We start from the raw sequence: 24,140 nt of genomic DNA on the forward strand, positions 1-24,140 counted from the left end.
GCGTGCACCACCACCACCACCACCACCACCACCACCCCCCGATGATAGTCTGCTTTTCATCTAGCATCTTTGAAGAATACAGGTGAGACTGCAGAGTAGCTATTCAGGATGCTGCAGGATTCAGGATGCTGAAGCATAAGGATAGCTTAAAGCCCTGGAGTTTGAAGCCAGTCTAGGCATCACAGCAGGATCCTGTCTCTTAAAAGATAAAAATACACACGTATATATGAATGTGTATACATAAATATTTTCCTCCAGTTATTGTTCATGAAAGTTTTGTCTAATTGCAGTTGCTGCATTTTCTGTAAAGTTTTGTCTTGTTGAGAAAGTAGTGATTTTTCTTTTTTGCGATAAACTGAGCTACTGATACATAAATTCAATGTGACCAGGAAATGAGTCTCTGTCAGTCTTAGCATTCCTCGGTATTTCTAGATCCTTCTTAACTCTGCTTAGAGCTCTCAGTGGCTTTAGTTACACATTTTTCCCCTATGCTTGTAGGAACTAGGAAAAGTGGTTTTGGTGTATGTGCTAGTTAAGACAGATTGGCAGCAGTCCTTGATGCTATATGGTTGAGACCCTGTCTCAAAAGAAACAAATAAGGTGTTTACTTGCTTTGGAACCTCTTGCTATATTATGAATTAGTATTCTTAAGAAATTAAGAATTCATAAAATGGATATGTACTAGATTGTATTATAGAAGCTTTTATTCCCTTATGTTTCTGTAAAACAGGATATCTTTTCACAAGTTGAAACATCTGCAAGTGGTTAAGGATATTGGTAAATGGAGTCAACCAAACTGGGCCAGTTGATAGATTTGGTATGTCCTTTTTGGAGCTGTATAGAACAACTTAATAAACTTTTGATTCAGGTCAATGAACTCTTCATTCATGGCTTTGTTTTGGTTCTTTTGTTCTAAGACAGAATCCCAGTGGTCTAGGACTCATTGTGTGGACCAGGCTAGTCACAGATTTTCCTGCCTCTGTCTCCCAAGTGCTGGGATTACATGGACACGTCACCACAGCCAGCTCTCATCATGGTTTCTACCAGGTGCATCTGTTTGGCTTTTTGATTCAGCTCTTTTACTTTTTCAAGTCAGGTGTTCTCTGTGTAGCCCTGGCTGTCTTAGAACCCTCTTCTGTAGACCAGGCTGGCCTCTACTAAGAGAGTCTGTCTCCCAAGTGCTGGGATTAAAGGCGTGTGCCACCACCTCCCAGCTTGCTTCCGATCATTAAAGATCCTGAATTCCTAGGGTTGTTGCCAGCTAGTAGGCAGCAGTGAATGGGCAGCTTCCTGGAGGAGTACATCTCCTAGTAAGGGGGACGGTGTGCCTGAAACTCTTAGTTCTTTGTCTGAATTGGCAGATGTGAGAGGCCTAGAGGCTTCCCTTCAGACTACAGAATCCTTGTCTCAGGAACCAAGGAGGTTAGTCTTTGCAACATTGATTTTTATTTTATGTGTGAGTGTTTTGCTTGCGCGTGCATGTATGTTTAGCACAGAGGCTAGAAGAGAGCGTTGGGTTCCCTTGGAACTGGAGTTAACAAACAATTGTGAACTACCATGTGGGTGCTGAGAATCAAAGCGGGGTCCTCTCTAAGAGCAGCATCTGTTGTTAACTGCTGAAACATGTCTCCAGCCCTGGACTTTGCTTTTCTACTTTAGGGAACGTGTCATGGTCAGAGAATAAGACAAAGCTAATGTTACGTTCATGTTTTACACAGGTTGTAAGCATCAAGAATGTCTTTCATCTTTGAGTGGATCTACAATGGCTTCAGCAGTGTGCTCCAGTTCCTAGGTAAAGCCATTTTCATGAAACACAGTGCAGGTTGCAACTACATTTCCTCTAACAGTAGTATCCAAGCTGCCTTTGGTAGGAAGAACACTTAAGACGTTCTTTTCTCTTACAGGACTTTACAAGAAATCTGGGAAACTTGTATTCTTAGGTTTGGACAACGCAGGCAAAACCACTCTTCTTCACATGCTGAAAGATGACAGACTAGGCCAGCATGTACCAACACTCCATCCCAGTAAGTTTCAAAGGTGACTTTCTGATTGATGGGCAGTGTCATGCATGGAGGATGCAGTTGATATAGTTCTTTTATTAACTGTGGTCCTGGAAGCAAGTTACTGTAGATATACTCAGGTCACCTACTTTGCATCCCTGGGACTTGTCACTGACTTTCTGACTAATTCGGTGATGAGACATAACTCCCATATTTGATCTTAAGCAGGAAACTTGGAGAAAGGGGAAATTGATGCTTCTTAAGGTTAAGAATATTTTCATACTGTACCCTTGTCTTTACACAATGAGAACTTGATTGTTTGCATTCGTCTTGGTTCTGAGTTCTAGCACTTGAACCTTTGGTTGGAAGTTTATTTCTTTCCTCCTTTCTGACACTTTCAGCTTCAGAAGAACTGACAATTGCTGGAATGACTTTCACCACTTTTGATCTCGGTGGGCATGAGCAAGGTAAGAGACAGAGTGACAGTGGTTTGTGAGACACCGCTGGGAAGCAGTGTGCCAAGAACCTTCTTTTTTTTAAGATTTCTTTATGTATGAGTGCTTCAACTGCACGTACACTGCATGCCAGAAGAGGGCGCCAGATCCCATTATAGATGGTTGGGAGCCACTGACCAGGTTGGTACAGATCTGTCATTTTAGCACCTCGGGGCTGAGGTGGAAAGATGGATAGTTCAAGACCAGCCCAGGCCACACACATTGTGAGACCCTGTCTTAGAACAATGACACACAAAAGACAGTGGCTAAACGTTGGACTCTGAATGCTGGCCTGAGTGTCTAGTACCTGCCAGGCCCCAGTACTGAGAGGTCTGTCAGCACGCTTACTCACTGTTAGGAGCTGCCATGGGAGTAGAACTCATGAACAGCTAAGTCATTAGCATTAGACGTGGAGGTTACAGAGTTCCTAGCTTTAGGGCCCGAGCTGGTCCGTTGTTCTTTTCTACATTTCCAGCAGTAGAACTGGTGGGGATTTCCGCAGTGTGAGCAGGGGGTCGTTGTGTTACACATCGGAGTGGAGTTGCTAGGTCTACACTTTGTCAGGGAAGGCAGAAACTCAGGCTTGGCTCATAGGCCATCAGCTTGCATCCTCTGCTCTAACTACTATAGCCAGGCCTTGGTGAGCTTAGCAAGTCTCCTTTTGTAGACCAGTAGTAGGTTATTCACTTGTCACCTGTAGTCTTGTTGATCTACAAATTTTGTCTTTTAGCACGTCGGGTTTGGAAAAATTATCTGCCAGCGATTAATGGTATAGTTTTTCTGGTGGACTGTGCGGATCATTCTCGTCTCATGGAATCCAAAGTTGAGCTTAATGTAGGTTTATGTTTTTATATATATATTTTTTTCTGTCTTGCCCTTAAGAAATACAAATTCAGTAGTACCAATACTTAATGTGATCAGAGTATTTGAAGAAAATACCTTTGTCTGAGATATGGTTTGTTTGTTTGTTTGTTTTTTAAGATTTATTTATTTGTTTGGACATACCAGAAGAGGGCATAGGATTCCATTACAGATGGTTGTGAGCCACCATGTGGTTGCTGGGAATTGAACTAAGGATCTCTAGAAGAGCAATCGGTCCTCTTAACCACTGGGTCATCTCTCCAGCCCAGGTTTGGGTTTTCTAAGATGTATTTATTTTATTTTATGTGTAGAGGTGTCTTGCCTGAATCTCTATATGGGTGCTGTGTGCTTGCCTAGTGCCTGAAGAGGCCAGAGGACACTGTATTCCCTGGAAATTGGACTAACAGATAATAAACTGTTATGAACCATCATGTGGGTGCTGGGAATAGATTGTCTGGAAAAGCAGCCAGTGTTCTTAACAACCACTGAGCTGTCTCCAGCCCAGTGAGATTTAGCTCTTCCGTGCCTGAGGAAGCTCAGCTTAAAGTTGGGTAAATGAATTTTCTAGTTCATATGATGAACCTGTATGGCCCAGGCACTCGCAGCACCCCTCAGCTGCACGTTGCCCTTTCTGTAGCCTTGGCATAGGGAAACTCTGGAGGAGTTGAGAGGCTTTGTACTTTTTTTAAGAAGACTTACTTATTCATGTATTTTATGAATGTAGGAGTTTTGTCTGCATATACCAAAAGAGGGCATCAGATCCCGTGGGACTTCAGTTATAGATGGTTGTGAGCCTCCATGTGGTTGCTGGGAATTGAATTCAGGACCTGAAAGAACATCCAATGTGTGCTTACTGGTGTACGCTCGCGTTCTCTCTCTCTCTCTCTCTCTCTCTCTCTATTTAATGTATGTGAGCACACTGTAGCTGACATCAGACACACCAGAAGAGGTATCGGATTCCATTAAAGATACTTGTGTGCCACCATGAGGCTGCTGGGGAATTGAACTCAGGACCTCTGGAAGAGGTCACTGAGCTGTCTCCAGCCAGTACTTTTAACTGCCAAGCAGTCTCTCCAATCCTGAGTTTTTGTGTTTTTGAATCTTTCTCCTACAGAGTCATGTGACAGACTGCATAGTTCGCTAGCATTCTTTGGTTTTCTATTCACTTTGGGTTTCCTCCTTTCTTAGGCTTTGTATAATGTTGCCTTATAATGCCTACTCCTTCACCCTTTAAATTAATGTTTATGCATATGAGTAGTTGCATGCATGTCTGTGTGTACACCACATGCATGCCAGTGCTCATGGAGGCCAGAAGGTGAAGTATCCCGCGGAAATGGAGTTACTGAACTGCCTTGTGGGTGCTGAGAACTGAGCCTCAGTCCTTTACAAGAGCAAGTGCTCTTAACCACTGAGCCAGCTCTCCGGCGCCCTTCTCTCTCGCCCGTGAATTTCTTTTATTCTTCTTGCTGTTTGAAACTCATGTTTTTGTTTTTTAATGTATGTTTCAAATGTTTAGGTCTCGTTTTGTGTGGGACTAGCTTCTTTCTTTTTAAATAATTTATTTAATTTTATTTTATGTCCATTGATGTGAGGGTGTCAGGTCCCTTGGAAGTGAGCTGCCATGTTTGTGCTGGGAGTTGCACCCAGTCTCTGGAAGAGCAGCGAGTGCTCTTAAACCACTGAGCCATCTCTCCAGCCCTGCTTTCCTTTCTTTTTTTATGCATTGCTGTTTTGTCTGCATGTATGTCTCTGTGAGGCTGTGGGGTCCCCTGGAACTGGAATTACAGGCAGATGTGTACTGCCATGTGGGTGCTGAGAATTGAACCTGGGTACTCTGGAGGGGCAGCCAGTGCTCTTCTCCCCAGTGCTGTAGCTCTGTCCCCTATTTTATACTCTTGATTTAATTTTTGTTTTATTAATTGACTTGTTTTTTGGTTTTTGTTTGTTTGTTTTTTGAGACAGGGTCTTGGTATGTAGTCCAGCCTGGTGTTCTTGGTCTCCTAAATGCTGGGATTAAGGAGTGTACCGCATGCCCAGCCAGTGTTAGCTCTGGCTCTTGGTCTTCTGCTTAGTTCTAAATGGAGGTATTCCTGAGGGTCTCCTCTTCCTCCATCCTCTTCTGCGTTGTAGTGGCTCCAGGTGGATCTCTCCTCCATACCTGCTGAGCTCCGGCCTCAGTGGAGGGAGACAGTGCTGCCTACCAGATGGTCCTTCCCACCATCCTGAACATGCTCTGGAAACCTATAGACTGTACATTCCCCCATCACCCTGCCATGCACTGTAATGCCAGAGGGGACTGCCACTCACTCCTCAGCTTTGATCCCTTCGGTGGTCTTTGTCACTTACAGGGAGAAATGTTCTCCCTTACTCTTCCTGTCTTATGAGACTCAGATGCCCCATCTTGAAATCTGCAGCAGCACTGTCTCCTCTTGTCTGCTTGATTGTTAGACTACAGTTCTTCCCAGAACCCATCCTTCAGTTGGATTTAGCAGATCATGTCTTAGGTGAGCACTGCACATAGCACTGGTTATCAAATCACTGTTCCGAAAGTGTAGATAGCTGGCCTTGGGACCACAGTCATTAGGAGCTAGTGGAGTTTACATTTTCAGACTGGCACTGTGATGTGGTTATCAGTTGCTATCACATTTGCTCTGTTGCTGTGTGCACAGCTGTGTAAATGTCTTAATCCAGTCATGTGGCGCTCTGTGTGGCTCTTTGAATTCTCACACTGTCACTGCCACTGTGTTCTTTCCTTCCACTCACCGAGCTTTGCCCGTCCCGTGGAGCACAGTTTCAGTTCCACATCTTGCCTAAGGTTTTGTTCAAGTGTGGGTTGTCCTGCTTCCCTGAACATTCTGGTGTGGACTTTCTGTCCAGTTTCTTGTGGCATCAGTCATCTGCTGTGTTCTGTTTATACCCAGGTTTGTTAACACACCCAGGGCCTTTCAGTTCTGTGCTCCTCTCAAAACCTAATGCCAAGATGAGCCAGCCGGTCGTTAGATGTGGGGTGCTACGGTTGTCAGATGTGGGGGCCGAGTGTTGGCTGAGGAAGTTAGTTTGTATTAGTGATGAACTTTCATTTTATAAGTTGCTCACTTGTTTTTTTTAATCCTTCTCTAGGCTTTAATGACTGATGAAACAATATCCAATGTGCCAATTCTTATCTTGGGAAACAAAATTGACCGGACAGATGCAATCGGTGAAGAAAAACTCCGTGAAATATTTGGGCTTTATGGGCAGACTACAGGAAAGGTAAGCGAAGAGTCCTCCGAAGACATGAGGCGGATACCATGTGACTTAAACTTGGCTGCATTTTCTTTTTCTTTTTTTGTGTTTTAAGACAGGGTCACTTGAGTGCAAATGTTTTATCGGGCATTTTCTTTAGCCATCTCCTTCCTCCTTCCTCTCCTCCTTTCTTCTTCCCTCCTTCCCAGTGATACAGAGGGCCTTGAGCTCAGGCCTTTGTATGTGCTAAGCAAGTGCTCTACCACTCATCCATACTCCTACCCTCTTCATCTGTTTTCTAATACCTAATAAATGAAGAAATGCTAGAAAAGGCAGTCTTCTTTTAATGTTTTATTTTTTATTTTATGTATGTGTATTTTGCTTGAGTGTGACTGTGTACCACGCATAATGTGGTGCCCATGGGTGTCAGAGGGTGGTGCTGCATACCCTGGAATTGGTGTTTGACAGATGCTTGTTAATCACCATTTGATGTTAATATTATTTTCAGATCAAAAAACTTTTTTACTATTTTGAGACAAGGTCTATGTAGACCAGGCTGGTCTTAAACTCAGAGATCTGTTGATCTCTGCCTCCCAGGTGCTGGGATTGAAGGTGTATGCCAGCATATCTGGCTTCAATCATTTTAAAGAATTTTCTGGGGCTGAGGAGATGGCTCAGCAGTTAAGAGCTTGTCTTGCACTTGTAGAGAACCCAAGTTTGGTTCTTAGCATACATGTTGGGCAGCTCACAGCCACTTGTAGCTCCAGCTCCAGGGAATCTGATCCCCATGGCCCCCATGGGCACTGCATTCCTGTACATCCTGTGGATGAATATCCTGTGGATATTCAGATATCCACATATACATAATTAAATGGATCTTTAAAAAGCATTCTAAGAGGCAGGTGGATTTCTGAGTTTGAGGGCAGCCTGGTCTACAGAGTGAGTTCCAAGACAGCCAGGGCTATACAGAGAAACCCTGCCTCGAAAAAAGCAAATAAATAAATAAATAAATAACCAGATTCATCTTCCTCTTGGGCTGGTGAGATGGCTCAGTGGTTAAGAGCACTGACTGCTCTTCCAGAGTCCTGAGTTCAATTCCCAGCAACCACATGGTGGCTCACAACCATCTGCAATAAGATCTGATGCCCTCTTCTGGTGTGTCTGAGAACAGCTACAGTGTACTTACAAATAATAAATAAATAAATCTTTAAAAAAAATAAATAAAAAGCATTCTATATGCTTTTCAGATATTAAGATCAAAGCACTTGGTCATCCTAGTGCTTCTTGCTGATAGAAGTGAAACTCTTACCCTATTTTACAAATGAGGAAACAGTACTTTGTTCATATCTGTGTGGCAAATGGATTCTAAAAGCATAAATAGAACTGGGATATCCTAGCTACATCAGTGTGCCCTACTGTCTATACTAGAATCTGAAGGGAGGCTCTGGTCTAGAAAGGCAGGCTGATGAGAGAGAAATGCAGAAATGTAAGCCAGGTACTTAGTGTGTGTGTACAGACTTGTTTATGTATGTAGAGACCTGAGGTCACTTTGGCTGTGATTCTCAGTAAAAGAATTTGGCACTCATTTATTTGGCTGGCCAGAGAGCTTCGGGACCCCACCTTTGTCTGTACTCTCCCAGCACTGGAGTCACATGTGTGCCTCCATGCCTAGCTTTGTATGGTGCTGGAGATGAACTCATGTCTCTACACTTGCAGTTACTGTCTGTGTGTGTTTGTGCTTTTGCATGTGAGGTCCTAACAGGCCTTTCTGGGTTTTGCCTCCCTTAGGGTAATGTGACTTTGAAGGAGCTGAACGCCCGCCCCATGGAAGTATTCATGTGCAGTGTGCTCAAGAGGCAAGGCTACGGCGAGGGTTTCCGCTGGCTTTCCCAGTATATTGACTGATTTTTGGACAGTGAAAATAAAGAGTTTTACTTCTGGACTGATCCTATTCACAGCTTCCTCATGGACTTTTCTAATAGAACAAGGAAAGCTCTCCAATCATGTATGGCATTGAGAAGCCACGCATCTGTCTACGCTCATTGCCCAGTGGTGACATGTGCTCTTCTCCACACTGCCTGCTGCTGCTGCCGGGCAGTGTGTGGGGACTGGGGCTGGCAGCATTTGCCAGGGAAAGCTGGGTGCCATCATGGGACACCTGAGAAGAAAAACACGTCTCACCACTGGTTGATTTCAAAAGAAAGTGATTCTATTTTTTAAAGAAAGTGTTGTTAATGTAATTGGTATCCCTCTCTAACTTTTTGAGTTTACAATTTACTTGGTCCAGATTTTCTATTCTTTTTTTTAACTAGTAAATGAAATTTAGATACTTCATACAATTATGAACCGATACCACATTGGAGGCCAGAACTCCTCTGTGTGACTTGCCTGTTGAGGGTGGTACCTGAGACAAGCGCCTGGAGAGGACAGAGCCTCAGCCTTCCCCCGGGTGGCCTCCACTGTGGTAAGGGGAGTCCTCATCTGGAGTGGGTGAAGTGTCATGATCACGTTGTCAACTTCGTTTGCAGTTACCGGTTTCAGCAGGCTTTGCTTTTATACTGTTGTAGAATTTCATCTCTCTGTAGCACCTTCCTTTTTTCACTGTAGATTATAAAAAGTGTCTTTTGCCTCATGAAAGAGTTAGGGACATCTCTCATGTAGACCCCCCTGCTGTGGGTGTGGCTCTGATACTTCTTCTAGAGGGACGGTTCTGAACAGGAGGATGCAGGTCAAAATCAGCAGCTTAAGGCTCTGAATTCTTTGAGATGCTACCTATCTGATCTAGCAGCAATGAGAGAACCTAGGAAAACCTCTCAGGGGGCTCTGTGTTTTCCCCTTCAGAAATAACAGAAAACCCAGATGACCATTGACAGCAGCGAGTACTAGCATGGAAACAGCAGTGGCCCTGTTAGGATCGTGAACAGGCTTTTTATATATAGCATTTGGTTTTCTTGCTTCCGCGTGTGATGTTAACTTTATATTCTCCCCTTGAGTGGATGAGAGGAGACGGTCTGCAGATGGGAGGGTGTCTTGATTCTGATTTCCTTGAATGCAGGGTGAGGGTAGGTTTTTAAGTGGATATTCTGTATTCTGACAGGCATGTGCCCAGCAGGAGGGTAGGGAAGGTGGGAGCATACTCCTGGAGAGTGAATTACCAAATTTTAGTTTTGAGCACTGAGCCCATGTGTGGGACAGTGTTCTGTTACACTGCTGGGTTTCCAGTGCAGAGGCTTGGTGAAGTGTCTGTCTGCAAACTGCATGCATTGCGTTCACCCACGTACAGCTGGGATGAGAACTGTCGGTGTGGAAGGGCCTGTTGTTAAAGCCCTGAATGAGCTGGGTAGGTAACTGCTGTGCCCTTCATTGCCTTTGGCTAAAGACTGTCCACATGTCTGTCCAGGCACATGACGGGCGTGATGGCCTCCGTGTTGGATTCCTCATTTATCTTTCTTGTTTGTCCCTAATTGCTTGGTAGCAACCTAGAAGACTGGACTCTGCCCAGGTTGGCTCTTTGTGAAAGTGGTTCATTCTGGCCACTGGAGAAAGAGATGGCTGAGAAAAATGGCACCAGTCTGTCTCATGCTGCACAGAACACCATCTTAAATAAGCTGGCCAAAAGAGGTTACCGCAGCAAGCGCAACCCCACCTGAGGGCCAGGGCCCTGCCCAGGGGTTCCAATGAACTGAGACTCTTCATTCTGTTTATCAGAGTGCACCTACGTCCTGTTTCAGCAAAAGTAAAACTGTCATTTACAAAAGGTCAGTCTGTATCCTAAGCATTTTAATAAAAAGCTAAAATGAGCTTGCCTCCTTTTCTTTTTCATTGATTTGTTCTGAGTGAACATGCAGTGATGGGAACACCAAAACCAAAAATTCTTCCTTACATATAGGGAGGAATATTTAAAGAGAATGTGAGTCTTGAATTGCTACCAGGATAAAAGGCAAAGTAAAAAAGGCTGGGCACTAGTAGCCAGCGCAGTACTGTGCGATCATGCCGTGGCTGATCACCCTGAGGCTCTTGGTCTTCTTTCAGCAGAGTGCTAACGACTCTGCTTGCACACACTAGGGCAGAGTCATTCAGTAGCCCCAGTGAATCATTTCAGAGCCACACGTGGCAGAACCGAAGTCTGATTCCACATTTACATTACAGTTGCTCATAGAAAGCACCAGAAGACAGAACAAAATCCAAAACACAGCATGCTGGATGTATCCTGAGATCACCTGTACAGGGGAAGGAGACTGGTTCTGTGGGCAAAAGGTATGTTTGCTGGGGACGGAGAACGACCTGAGAGAGGCTAGTTCTGAGGGCCTTAACACAAGAGGCTGGTGGCTGACCTGGACTGTCTGTACTGTGATCTGCCCTAAACAGAAAACCTTGATCAAGAACAGTGGGGCGCGCTGGAGGCTTGAAGGGCATCAAGGGAGAATTATTGGATTCTAGAGTCTTAATTGCCAGGAAGTTGGGGAAAGTAGATCTTGTCATCTGTGTCTGCAAACCCAGGACTGCCTGCTCTGAGAAGGGTTTCTCTGTGTAGCCCTGGCTGTCCTGGAACTCACTCTGTAGACCAGGCTGCCCTCAAACTCAGAAATCCTCCTGCCTCTGCCTCCCAAGTGCTGGGATTAAAGGCGTGCGCCACCACCGCCCGGCCATTCTGGTCTTTTCAAAGTATTTGCCTCTGATCTAATATAAATCCTGAGTGGTGGTTAGAAATGTCATGTGAAATACGCATGCTTGGTTGTATAATACATGGTAAAATAGTTTAACCCGTGGATGAAGTAAAACTGTAACCCCTGGACTCTAGGGAGGATGTAGGCAGAAGGGATGCCAAAGTTCGATGCCAGTGTGGGCCAAAAAGTGGCACCCTGTATCAAAACAATTCTAAAAGCTATGTATTGTGGGAATTTTAATAACTGTCCTAGGAGTAATTTGTGAATCGTATGCCCCCTAGTGGATTGTTGTAGGATTTACATTTTTAAAGTAGAGTCTGGCTTGGTGGCTCACGCCTTTGATCCCAGGGTTTGGGAGGTAGACAGGTGGATCCCTGAGTTCGAGGCCAGCCTAGTCTACAGATCGAGTTCCAGGACCAAGCAGAGAACCCTTATCTCGAAAATCCAAAATAAACAAATAAATGTACATGTGTATTTATGTATGTATATATTAAATCAACCAAGAGTGCCCTTGGCCCATATTGTCCCATTATCAGGGAAGGAGGTTGCTTCCATCTATGAAGTGGAATCCAGTTATTAGCCGGCCAAGTACAAGATTCGACTGGGGAGTGTCGCCCTTGTCGGTCTCCCTGTGACGCTTCACGTCAATCGCCCAGGAGGTTTCTTTTCATCGCTCCCCCCACCCCAACCTCTGCCGCCCCTCACCCAAGGATCCCGGGTCCTATACATTAAGAAGGCGGGGAAAGGAGGATTGGCCTACCAGGAATAGCATCGGTAGCCAATCGGGACTCGGCGCTGTGCCCAGCCAATAGGGGCTGTCGCTTGGGGCTTAGCCAATCGGGCTCGGCGAGGAGGCCTGAGTCAGAGTTTGCGCCAGTCGCTCGGAGGTGACAGCCGTTGTGCGCCGTCTTTGGCGAAGCCATGGGGCGGCAGTGGGGCCCCTCTATGAGAGTGGCGGAGCAGGCGGGCTGCGTGGTGAGCGCCTCGCGGGCAGGACAGCCCGACGCGGGCTCGTGGAGCTGCAGCGGGGTAATCCTGAGCCGCAGCCCAGGCCTAGTGCTGTGCCACGGGGGCATCTTCACCCCCTTCCTGCGCACGGGCAGCGCGGCTCTGACCCGGACCGGCACCGCCTTCCTGCCAGGCGACAGTTGCAGCGATGACCTGCGCCTCCACGTGCAGTGGGGACCCACGGCTTCCAGCCCCTCCGCTCGCGCGGATGAGGAACTCCCGGGGCTGTGCACGCCTCAGTGCGCAAGCCTGGGCCTCGACCCCGGCGCCCCGAGCCGGGCCCGCGCGCGGCCCCTGCAGCCCCCGCGGCCGGCCAAGCTGCTCCTGCTTCTCAGCTGCCCGGCCTTCCGCTCGCATTTCGCGCGGCTCTTCGGGGCCGAGGCGGCCGATCAGTGGCACTTCGTGAGCTCGGCGCCCGACGACGCGGTGTCGGAGGAGGAAGAGGAGGACCAGCTGCGCGCGCTCGGCTGGTTCGCCCTGCTGAGGGTGCAGCGGGGCGCGGCGGCGGAGGAGAGGCGCGGGCCGACGGTGACGGTGGCACCGCTCGGGGCCGTGGCCAAGGGCGCACCGCTGCTGGCTTGTGGCTCTCCGTTCGGTGCCTTCTGCCCGGACATCTTCCTCAACACGCTGAGCCGGGGCGTGCTCAGCAACGCGTCCGGCCCGCTGCTGCTCACCGACGCGCGCTGCCTGCCGGGCACGGAAGGCGGCGGAGTGTTCGCGGCTCGACCCGCGGGCGCGCTGGTGGCTCTGGTGGCCGCGCCGCTCTGCTGGAAGGCCCGCGAGTGGGTGGGCCTCACGTTGCTGTGCGCCGCCGCCCCGCTGCTTCAGGTGGCCCGCTGGGCGCTCGCCCACCTGCATCCCGGCTCTGCTTCTCTGTCAGTGCTGCTGCCGCCACCCGAGGTGGGCGCGCCACGGGGCCTGGCCCCGCGCGATCTCGGACCCCCGTGGGCAGCTGCGGCGGTGCTGGTGGAATGTGGTACCGTGTGGGGCTCCGGAGTGGCCGTGGCGCCTCGCTTGGTGGTGACCTGCCGTCATGTGGCACCCCGGGAAGCAGCCAAGGTCTTGGTACACTCCTCTACACCCAAGTAAGGCCCAGGACTGCCCACCCACACGAGGCCCCCAGTGTTAGAGACCTCGGTTCTTTTTTTTTGGGGGGGGGTTTCAAGACAGGGTTTCTCCGTATAGCCCTGGCTGTCCTGGAACTCACTCTGTAGACCAGGCTGGCCTCAAACTCAGAAATCCGCCTGCCTCTGCCTCCCAAGTGCTGGGATTAAAGGCATGCGCCACCCTCTGTTCATTTTTTGACAACCAGGATCCCCCCTCCCCTACCCCACCCCTCATAAGGTGATCTGGACCTCTTGATAGGGCCCAGTGAAGCTTGAGCAAACCGTCAGGTACAAGCGACCCTTAGCCTGGGAACGCGTGGGACTATGGGCAGGTAGGAGAGCGTGCCTTTGAGCCCTTTAACTATCGTGAAACCCTTGGAGCAGCTTCTCTGTCTCTTGGCTTTGCAGCTTAGGCCCCCATTAAAGCCCTTTGACCATAGAAGGCTTACCCTAAGAACTTGAACCCTGTAAGTGATAAACGAAGGCCCCGACTGATGTGACCTAGCTAGTGAGGGCTCCCTTAGAGCCTCACCAGGACTGCCTTGTCACCTGAAGATGAAGCAAGATCGGCCTAATTAGAGCATAGGGCTTGGACCCATGGGTGGATATGAGCAGCCTTAGGATGCAGTTAGGCAGGGACTTTACGATCAATTTATTTCCTTTGTAGAGAGTCACCTTTGCCCTCCTTTTCTTGCTCTGGCAGGAGGCCAGTGGCCTTGGCTTCCTGCCATGGTTGTCTATGGTTCTGTGTCCTCTGTTGCCCCAGATACTTAACTTAGGACCAAGGAGCACCTTGGCTTTAAGCTTGGCCCTTGCCTATCAGCCCAGGCCTCTCTGAACTTCTGAGGTTAGCCCTGTATGCTAGTAAAGCCCAGCTTTGCCAGAGCCCCCATGGGGCGGGCAACCAAACAGCTATAGTTTCCTAGTGAATGCCTAGGATGATTGCCTATGGTGTGTCCCCAGCTTCTCGCTCTCCCTTTGATTGCTGGTCTTAAGGACATCACCAGGATTTTCTGGAAGCAGATACCCTGCAGAGTAGGTAGGAGGGTGCCCCTGTGTCTGGTCTGCATAGTGAGTTCCTGGACATCTAGGGCTATGGAGAGAGACCCTGTCTCAAAAAAGAAGCCTCCTCCCCCCCCCACCCCCCCACCCCATGCCTGCCCAGGAGTAAAGCAGTACAAAGTTGGTTTTGGTTTGGTTTTGTTTTGTTTTCGAGACAGGGTTTCTCTGTGTAGCCCTGGCTGTCCTGGAACTCACTCTGTAGACCAGGCTGGCCTCGAATTCAGAAATCCACCTGCCTCTGCCTCCCAAGTGCTGGGATTAAAGGCGTGTGCCGCCACCACCTGTCCAATACAAAGTATTTGTTAGGCTCATCCTGGCTCCTTACTGTTTGCTCTGTGACCTTTAGGAAGGTTGCTTGGCCTGTCTGAGCCACAGCTGCACCATCTAAAGGGGACAATACCAGGGCTTTGTTTGTAGGTTTAAGAGGAAGAAGTGAGACTGTGTCCAGGCATCAGCAAGGCCTGCTTACAGCACTCACTAGGTTATGGTAAAGCATACACAACTTTGTATAGAAGTGTGCTGTGTTGGTAAAGCGCATTTGGTTAAGTGTAGGTTTCAAGGCTGACACCCATACCCATATTCTGACTTCAATCCAAACATACACAGTCTCTCTCTCCTTCACTCCCTCCCTCTCAAAATAAGACAGACTCTCCATATGCCCAGAGCTCACAGAGATCTGCCTGCCTCTGCCTCCCAAGTGTTAGGATCAAAGGTATGCACCACCACAGCCAGCCCATTCCATGACTTGTCTCTCATATTGCTCTTTCCCCAGTGCTAAGGCAACAGAGGGCTAGCTTGTCACTTGTTTCCTGTGTCCCCAGGAATGTGGCAATCTGGGGACGAGTGGTGTTTGCCACTCAGGAGACCTCTCCATATGACATAGCAGTGTTGAGCCTGGAAGAGGACCTGAATGATGTTCCCACGCCTGTCCCTGCTGGGCACTTCCATGAAGGTAAAGGACAAAGGGTCCAAAGTGATGGGGGACCAGGACCCCAGGCAGGAGTCAGTGTTGACACTAATCATGCCAGACAGGATAGTCAGCAGGCAGGAATGGGCAAAGCCTGCCAAGCAAGGGACTTGGGAGCTTGGGTGGGGGTTCTCAGACTTCCCTGTATATCAGTCATTGACACCCCACATGCTGAGCCAAGTGGGTACCTTACTGAGGGCCTGAAGCAGAGGAGTGATATGGGGCCCTGGGCCTTGGGAACTCCAGTGCCATAATTTGGGTGGCATGACTTAGATTTATTTTTTATATTTTGAGACAGAGTCATAAGTAGCCCAAGCAGGTGGTAAACACCCCAGATGGCCAAGGCTAACTATGAACTTCTGATCCTCCTGCCTCTTCTTCTGGGGTTACAAATGTGCTATCACACTCATTTCATGGGATACTGGGGATGCAACCCAGGGTTTGTGCATGCTAGGTAAGCACTCCACTGACTGAGTTACATCCCGAGCCGCAAAGATTCCATTTTGTATGGTGACAAAAGAGAGAGGTCCTCCGGATTAGCATCTCTCCTCTGCTGCTGGTATTCTTACATTTTTCCTTCACACACACACACACACACACACACACACACACACACCCTCTCAGTTTGCCCCTTGGTCACATGGGGCTGCTGCACCTTCTGGTGCAGTGAAGACTGGGTGAGATGTGCCTTGTTCCTTCACAGCACTTGGAGAAGGGAGCTGGGGCTGGGTATGGCCACATCAAGAGATTTGATCCCAGAGAGAGATGGATATTGACTACAGGTGTGAGCTAGGTGACAATAGCCCTAAAAGTCACTACCCCGCTCAGGAAAGGAGTGAGGGCCAGGGGGGCCCGCCTGATGCCCCAGAATACTGGCTGGGTACATGCAACTGGGGACAGGATGAATTCTCAATCTCCCTGCAGGGTTCCTGGGGAAGGTGCCTAGGAGTGTGGAAGGGGATGAGCAGGGGAGAGGGCTAGACCTTTGGAGAGGGTAGGATGTGAGTGGTCATAGAGTAGAGATACACAGCTTCTTTCTTCTCCTTTCTGGCAGGTGAGCCTGTCAGCGTGGTGGGCTTTGGTGTGTTTGGCCAGGCCTGCGGGCCCTCGGTGACCTCAGGCATCCTGTCGGCCGTGGTGCACGTGGATGACACCCCAGTGATGCTACAGACCACGTGCGCCGTGCATGGTGGCTCTAGTGGAGGACCTCTCTTCTCCACACGCTCGGGGGACCTCCTGGGTAACTAGCTCCTTTCATCCCAAATCTGCTTGTTGTCCGAGCCTTGATCCTGCCAGTGGTAGCCAGTGGTAGCCTGTGGTAGCCTGCCAAACATCTTGGGAGGCCCTTCTGGGATGATGGTGGATCTTGTGCTGAAGTGGACCAGTGTTTTTCAGCTTATCTGCTTCTGGGGTGGGGGTGGCCCCTCTCCTGTGTCTGGCCACCGCTATGACCTTAAGTAAGGCCACTGAATCTCATTTAGATTATGAAATTTAGGGTTGGGTTAGTCTGAGGGTCACAAACTCAAAAGTCTACAGAGCTAGGCTTGTGAAGTAGTGAGTGAGTGCATAAAACAGCACAGTGGGGGTGGGGGGGCAGAGCAGAGCAGGGGTGAATGGCCATGCACTGCAGCTGTCACTGAGAAGCCAAGTGATGAGCCAGGGTGTCTCAAGAAGAGAGGAGGTTTTTTGTTTGTTTTGTTTTTTTGGTTTTTTCCAGACAGGGTTTCTCTGTGCAGCCTTGGCTGTCCTGGAACTCACTCTGTAGACCAGAGAGGAGCGTTTTTACTGACTTTGTTTTACTTTGAGACAGGGTCTTGTGTTACCTGGGCTGGCTTCGAACTCAATATATAGCCAAGCATGACCTTGAACTCCTAATTCTCTTGTTTCTACCTCCCAAGTACTGGTATTACAGGCGTACACCACCGATTTTTTAAGCTTTGGTGATGAATGCAGGATTCTTAAAAACAGAGTTGGTAGAGCGTTTGCCCTGGGTTTGATCTATAGTGCCCAAAAAAGCAACCAGTGAAAGAACACCACTGACAAACTGGAGTCTGGTTGGTTAGCAAGGCTAGGCAGAGGCCTCCGCACGCAGCCTTCCCTGTTGTGTGTGTAGCACTGCTTGGCCAGGGCTGGCCTCCGGCTGCTGTTCCTGTTCTAACTTTTGTCTCCTATAGTGATAAACCTTACTCTTGGCAGTCGGTCCGTGTGCATTTGTTCTAAGCTTGAGTGTATAGTTAAGTCAGTCTTAGAATCGTAAGCCCGCCTTTTTGTGAGCCACAACTGTAGCAGGTGTCCGAGCACTTGTGGGCAGGTTCTTTTTCTTTCTTCAAGGCCAGCTCTCACTCTTAGTTCAGGCTGTCCTTAACTTGCCGTGTGGACCAGATAGGTCTTGAACTCAGAGCAGTTCTCCTGACTAAGCCGTTTGAATGCTGGGATCATAGAGTCACAGTCAGCTTCCTCCACCCCCTTTTCTCAAGCCTAAAAAACTGACTAAATTTGGGCAGTGGTGATGGGCACCTTTAATCCCAGCACTCAAGAGGCAGAAGTAGGTGAAAGTCTTGCATTTGAGGCCAGCCTGATCTATACAGAGCATGTTCTGGGACAGCCAGGGATACACAGAGAAATCCTGTCTTGAAAAACCAAAACGAAAAACAAAAGTATGATTAGTTTATGTGTATGAGTGCCTTATCTGCATGTATATAAGTACACATCATGTACATGCCTGGTGCCTGTGGAGGAGTTACAGGTGGTGGTGGTTTGTGTGTGTGTGTGTGTGTATGTATACATATATACATATATACATACACACATATATATATATGTAACTATAGGTGCACATGCTTATGCACTACGGTGTAAGTATGGAGGTCAGGGCCACTTTCAGGAGTAGGTTGTCTCCTGTCATGTGCACCAGGTGTCTGACTCAGGTCCTCCGGCTGTGGGGCAGTATCTTTACCCGCTGCCCAGTTTTTGCTTTATAGTGGCTTGTTGATGCTGAGTGTGGTGGTGCACACCTAAATCCCAGCACCAGAGGGAAGAGGATTAGAAACAAGTATCCAGGGGTGGGAGAGATGGCTCAGAGGTTACGAGCACTGACTGCTCTCCCAGAGGTTCCGAGTTCAATTCCCAGCAAACACATGGTGGCTCACAACCATCTATGATGGGATCTGATGCCCTCTTCTGGTGTGTCTGAAGACAGCTACAGTGTACTCACATATAATAAAATAAGTAAATCTTTTTTTTTTTTTTTTTGGTTTTTCAAGACAGGGTTTCTCTTATAGCCCTGGCTGTCCTGGAACTCACTTTGTAGACAAGGCTGGCTTCAAACTCAGAAATCTGCCTGCCTCTGCCTCCCAAGTGCTGGGATTAAAGGTGTGCGCCACCACCACCAGGCTGTAAATCTTTTAAAAAAGAAGGAAAGAAGCGAATGTCCATTGGAGGCGAGATGTGGTAGTGCATGCCTTTAATCTCAGCACTGGGGAGGCAGAGTTAGGAGGATCTCAGCATAGCTGCCAGCGGCCACGGGGTTACTGGGATCCTGAAAGGAAAGATGGGTAGGACGGCGAGAGAAGAAGACCAAGACAAAGTTCCTGATCAAGGCCCAATGTTTACTATGAGTCTGAGATTAAAATGTGTGTGTGTGTGTGGGGGGGAACCCTAGGTGGGCTAGCCAGCTGTGGCAAAGACAAGGTCAGATTCAATGTGGTCAAGGCTGGGGGAGGGCACAGTTCCTCTCTTTATTTATTAAAAATTAGCTGGACTGGGGAATAACATTTACTTATGCTCCATGGTCCTTCCTGGGAATTATGGTGGCTGGCTGACTCGTCTGTCTTATGACTAGATCTTAATGGTCTCCCTCTTACCCGTCCTAGAGGTCACAGACAGCTTATTTGTGTTTATTTGCCCAAACACAGCCTTTTAGTGTTTATTATGAACAAACACGGCCTCTTGGCACATGCCTCTATCTTAGGTTGAAGAAAGCCGTAGATCTAGAGGTCCGTCCTTGACTGCTGGCCCTCATAACACACCTTTTTCCCATTCAGACCAAAGCCACAGTTATGTGCTTAATGCATTTCTTCATAACAACGAATAACTGCCATATCTGAGCTTTTCTGAAGGCAAGCAGAGCTGTATGTTGGCAACTGGCCTACTTGAAATACAAAGTCAAAAGTTAAAAGCAACAGGATTAAAGTTGTCTGTGGGTATGTCCCAAGCGCTCAATTCAGTTGTAAATTAGCAACAGATCAGGCCCAAGCTCTGGCCTCCCAGTGTGGAGGAGGTGGCTTTGAGAATCAACAGAAAAACTGTTACTTCTCAGGAAATAGTGGTAAGAGCTAGGTAAGCCTGGCTGATAAAGATTTTTAGCTATCTCCATAATTGGAATCTCCAATATTGGATTTATTTCTAGACCAGTTCATGATTGTGTCACAAAAATTGGTCAGAGTAAAGGAAATGGAAGAGTCATTATAACTCCTCCTTTTCATTAATTTTTCTAAGTCAGTTTCCACAGTCTCCATGTTCTTTGTCCCACAAGGTCTAAAAGCTTGAAGCAAGGCAGCTTGTTTAATCTGGGACATAGGAAGCAAAAGTGGGTCAAGAACATAGACCCAGTACAGCTTTCCCATCACCATAGTCAGGGCACTGAGCAAGCTCACTGGTCAGCATTATCGTCACACCAATCACTCTGCCAGCTAGCAAGCTCTTGCAGCATTCTGTGGAAAAAAACAAACAAACAAACATGCCCTCTTCCCCATATTAAATACTCGATCAGGATCATGCCATATGCCAATAAGTACATCCTTCCGCTTCACCTAGACATGAGTATGCCTAGTTGCAGGATGCTATAGATACTCAGCAAAGGGTTCTTTGTCATCCAATTTTTTAAAAAAGATGTATTCATTTATTATATGTAAGTACACTGTACCTGTCTTCAGACACTCCAGAAGAGGGCGTCAAATATCATTACAGATGGTTGTGAGCTACCATATGGTTGCTGGAATTTGAACTCAGGACCTTTGGAAGAGCAGTTAGTGCTCTTAACCACTGAGCCATCTCTCCAACCCCTGTCATCCAAATTTTAAAAATAAAAATTGTGGCTCTCTGGCGGTGACTACCTCCCTACAAGAGCATGCCTCTCGCAAAGGATCTCCTTCGTCCCTCTCCAGAAGAGGAGAAGAGGAAACACAAGAAAAAGTGCCTGGTGCAGAGCCCCAATTCCCACTTTATTGATGTGAAATGCCCAGGAAACTATGAAATCACGGTCTCTAGCCATGCACAAATGGTAGTCTTGTGTGCTGGCTGCTCCACTCTCCTCTGTCAGCCTGCAAGGTAGCAGGTAGAAAAGCAAGGCTGACAGAAGAATGCTCCTTCAGGAGGAAGCAGCACTGAGAGCCCCCTGAGAGCCCCCGATTGAAGATGAGTGGGAACCTTCCCAATAAACACATTTTGGATATTAAAAAAAAAAAGTGTGATTTAAAAAATGTGCACAGGCATATAATTCCCCCTTTTTTGTTTTTTGGGTTTTTTTGTTTTGTTTTGTTTTGTTTGAGACAGGGTTTCTCTATATAAGCCCTGGCCGTCCTAGAACTCACTCTGTAGACCAGGCTGGCCTTGAACTCAGAAATCCTCCTGCCTCTGTCTCCCAAGTGCTGGGATTAAAGGCGTGCACCACCACCGCCTGGTTCTTTTTTGTTTTTTTTTTTTTGTTTTTTTAAAGCCAATTTTTTAGAGTCCCATGCACACATTCAACAATTCCTTGTCTCTGAGAATTATAAGGAATTTCAGTAATATGGGTAACATTTAATTGTTGACAAAACATCTCAAATGACAAAACATCCCAAATGTTTGATTGTAATAGCCATGATCTGTTTTAATCTGATTTGGAACACCAAACAGAAAAATAATGTAGGCAATAACTAATTACATTTTTAGTTGTTTTTCTTGTTAAGGCAGTTGTAACTAGAAAGCCTGAAAAGGTATCACTCGTCACATGTGCATATTTTATTTTTCTAAAATCAGAAATAAGAGTATCCATTTGCAATAATTGATTAAGTATAAGTCCTGGAGAAATAAGACCACTATGTGATACAGGTAGAAACTAAGGACATTGAGAACAAATCTTTACAATTTGACATGTACATTCTCTAAAAATACCCAATTATTATCTCAAGCCATTACTATTTTGATGATGTAAAGAATGAGACTATATGGACAATTGTTCCTGTGTAAGGCCTAAAATCTGCCTGGGATACAAACCTGCTGTGGCATTGCCTTAAGGGGTCTTGTCCAGGCAGTCCAAGATGAGTTCTTAAATGTCCAAAGACAGCCCTTTAAAGGAACAGTACTTTCTCTTAACTTGAGTTGTATACATATAAATAATTGCAAAATTTGAGTATTAGCAGTATCTAAAAAAAGGAACAGTTTCAAGCAATTATAAACCCTGAGGGCTCACATTCTCTGTCTCTCTGTCTCTCTCTCTGTCTCTCTCTCTCTCTCTCTCTCTCTCTCTCTCTCACTATATATATATATATATATATATATATATAATGAGAGATAGCATACATATATATGTGCGCATGATTTTAGCACTTTAAAACAATGACTATGGGTTGGTGAGATGTCTCAGTGGGTAAGAGCACTGACTGCTCTTCTGAAGATCCTGAGTTCAAATCACAGAAACCAAATGGTGGCTCACAATCACCCGTAATAAGATCTGATGCCCACTTCTGGTGTGTCTGAAGTCAGCTACAGCGTACTTATGTATAATAATAAATCTTTAAAAAAACGAACAGTGAGTACAGCACATAGTTTAATTATTTGTGCTAAAGTAGAAGGAAACACAAGAGAATAAACTTGTGATCTAATCACATATATTTCTCTCCCATAGAAGGGCTGTTTATAAATACAGTAGATGTACTCTTTTTAATTTTTTTTAGTTTTTTGAGACAAGGTTTCTCTTATAGCCTGGCTGTCCTGGAACTCACTCTGTGGACCAGGCTGGCCTCGAACTCAGAAATTCGCCTGCCTCTGCCTCCCAAGTGCTGGGATTAAAGGCATGCGCCACCACTGCCCGGCTTAGTAAATGTATTCTTTATGGGATGCATACATAAATTTACAGGAGATGTAAAAGCATACATACAAGCAAATTTTAACAATTTATCTTTTAGATAATTATTATCAATTTTGCCTAAAAATTTACTATGTAATAGGCTAAATATCAATCAATATTCTGCAGTAACCAATTTAATTGCTGTTTGAAACAAGGAATAGATGTCTTGTCAGGCTTTTAAGACATTCAACATTCTTTCCAAAATACTTTCATGATTCTATCCTACAATTCTTTATTGACACCACAACAGCTTCACAACAGGATGTTAAAACTTTACTTGGAGATGAAGAAAGATGAATGAATCCACATCAATGTTCTCTTTAGCCAAAGAATTGCCGTGGGCAAGTTGAGTAGCAACAACTAGCCCTTGATTACAATCGATTACAGTTGATAACAATTGATTACAGAAGCTTCCTCTACTTTCTGCAAAGCTCCCTGTCTCTCACCAGTTAATTTGCATCCCCCTTGACAATATCCAACAAAGGCTTAAGTCCTCCTGTGGTGAGGTTAAGGTGAGGTCTTAGCCAAAAGACATCTCCTGGAAGCCTTTGAAAATAATTTGAAGTAATCAAATCATCTTTTCTTTCTTGAATTTTCTGTGCCACAACCCTTTTTTTGTTTTTTTGTTTTTTGTTTTGTTTTCTAGACAGGGTTTCTCTGTGTAGCCCTGGCTGTCCTGGAACTCACTCTGTAGGCTAGGCTGGCCTCGAATTCAGAGATCCGCCTGCCTCTGCCTCCCAAGTGCTGGGATTAAAGGCATGAACCACCACTGTCCAGCTGTGCCACACCCTTTCTAGGATATAACTGAGGCCCCAAATATTTTTCTTTTTTCTTTTTTTTTTTTTTAAGATTTATTTATTTATTTATTATATGTAAATACACTGTAGCTGTCTTCAGATGCACCAGAAGAGGGCGTCAGATCTCATGATAGGGTGGTTGTGAGCCACCATGTGGTTGCTGGGAATTGAAGTCAGAACCTCTGGCAGAGCGGCCAGTGCTCTTAGTAACTGAGCCATCTCTCCAGCCCCCAACTCCTTGTTTGTTTGTTGGTTGGTTGGTTGGTTGTTGGAGGAGGGCTGTTCTTTGGGTGTTTTGTTTTGTTTTGTTTTTGAGACATGGTTGCTCTTTGTATCCCTGGCTGTCCTCAAAACTTGATCTGTAGACCAGGTTGGCCCTAAACTACATTTGCCTTTGCCTTCTGGCTTCTCGCTCCAGTGTAATTCACTGTAGCTGTCTTCAGATGCACCAGAAGAGGGCGTCCGATCTCATCACGGATGGTTGTGAGCCACCATGTGGTTGCTGGCAATTGAACTCAGGTCCTTCAGAAGAGCAGTCATTGCTCTTAACTGCTGAGCCATCTCTCCAGCCCCAAGGCCCCAAATATTGAAGAAGATATTGCCTCTGAAACTTTTCTGGAGTAACAACTACCTAAAAAATTTTAAAGCTCGTTGTATAAGATCAAAGGTAGTAAAATTCCCCTTCAGATTAGGTAATAAACAACATACACTAAAAAATTCAAAGTCCTAGCTTTTTTTTTTTTAAGATTTATTTATTTATTTTATTATTTTATGCATGTGCGTACACACTGTAGCTGTACAGATAGTTGTGAGCCTTCATCTGGTTGTTGGGAATTGACTTTTTT

General features: G+C 46.6%; 2 protein-coding genes and 1 pseudogene across 3 annotated transcripts in view; all 3 read left to right on the forward strand.

Annotated features, from left to right (window-relative positions):
• The window catches only part of Sar1a (secretion associated Ras related GTPase 1A), a 13,216-nt gene extending 2,836 nt beyond the window's left edge, over positions 1 to 10,380 (forward strand). Inside the window, exons 2-7 of the mRNA XM_031347774.1 lie at positions 1,719 to 1,792; positions 1,905 to 2,024; positions 2,402 to 2,467; positions 3,225 to 3,328; positions 6,476 to 6,607; positions 8,369 to 10,380. Of these exons, the coding sequence (XP_031203634.1) occupies positions 1,735 to 1,792; positions 1,905 to 2,024; positions 2,402 to 2,467; positions 3,225 to 3,328; positions 6,476 to 6,607; positions 8,369 to 8,485 (597 nt within the window). The 5' untranslated portion in view covers positions 1,719 to 1,734 and the 3' untranslated portion in view covers positions 8,486 to 10,380. The remainder of the gene's footprint in view (positions 1 to 1,718; positions 1,793 to 1,904; positions 2,025 to 2,401; positions 2,468 to 3,224; positions 3,329 to 6,475; positions 6,608 to 8,368) is intronic.
• Positions 10,381 to 12,113: 1,733 nt separating this feature from the next.
• The window catches only part of Tysnd1 (trypsin domain containing 1), a 15,458-nt gene continuing 3,431 nt past the window's right edge, over positions 12,114 to 24,140 (forward strand). The window contains exons 1-3 of one of the 2 annotated variants that reach the window (XM_031347888.1): positions 12,114 to 13,340; positions 15,245 to 15,375; positions 16,445 to 16,630. In XM_031347888.1, coding sequence (XP_031203748.1) covers positions 12,169 to 13,340; positions 15,245 to 15,375; positions 16,445 to 16,630 — 1,489 coding nt within the window. In that variant the 5' untranslated portion in view covers positions 12,114 to 12,168. Of the gene's footprint in view, positions 13,341 to 15,195; positions 15,376 to 16,444; positions 16,631 to 24,140 lie in introns of those variants that run through there. The other variant, XM_031347889.1, reaches the window with a different exon arrangement.
• LOC116074972 lies at positions 20,406 to 20,956 on the forward strand (annotated as a pseudogene).

This window comes from Mastomys coucha, unplaced genomic scaffold (assembly GCF_008632895.1).
Source record: "Mastomys coucha isolate ucsf_1 unplaced genomic scaffold, UCSF_Mcou_1 pScaffold3, whole genome shotgun sequence".
Lineage (NCBI taxonomy): Eukaryota > Metazoa > Chordata > Mammalia > Rodentia > Muridae > Mastomys > Mastomys coucha.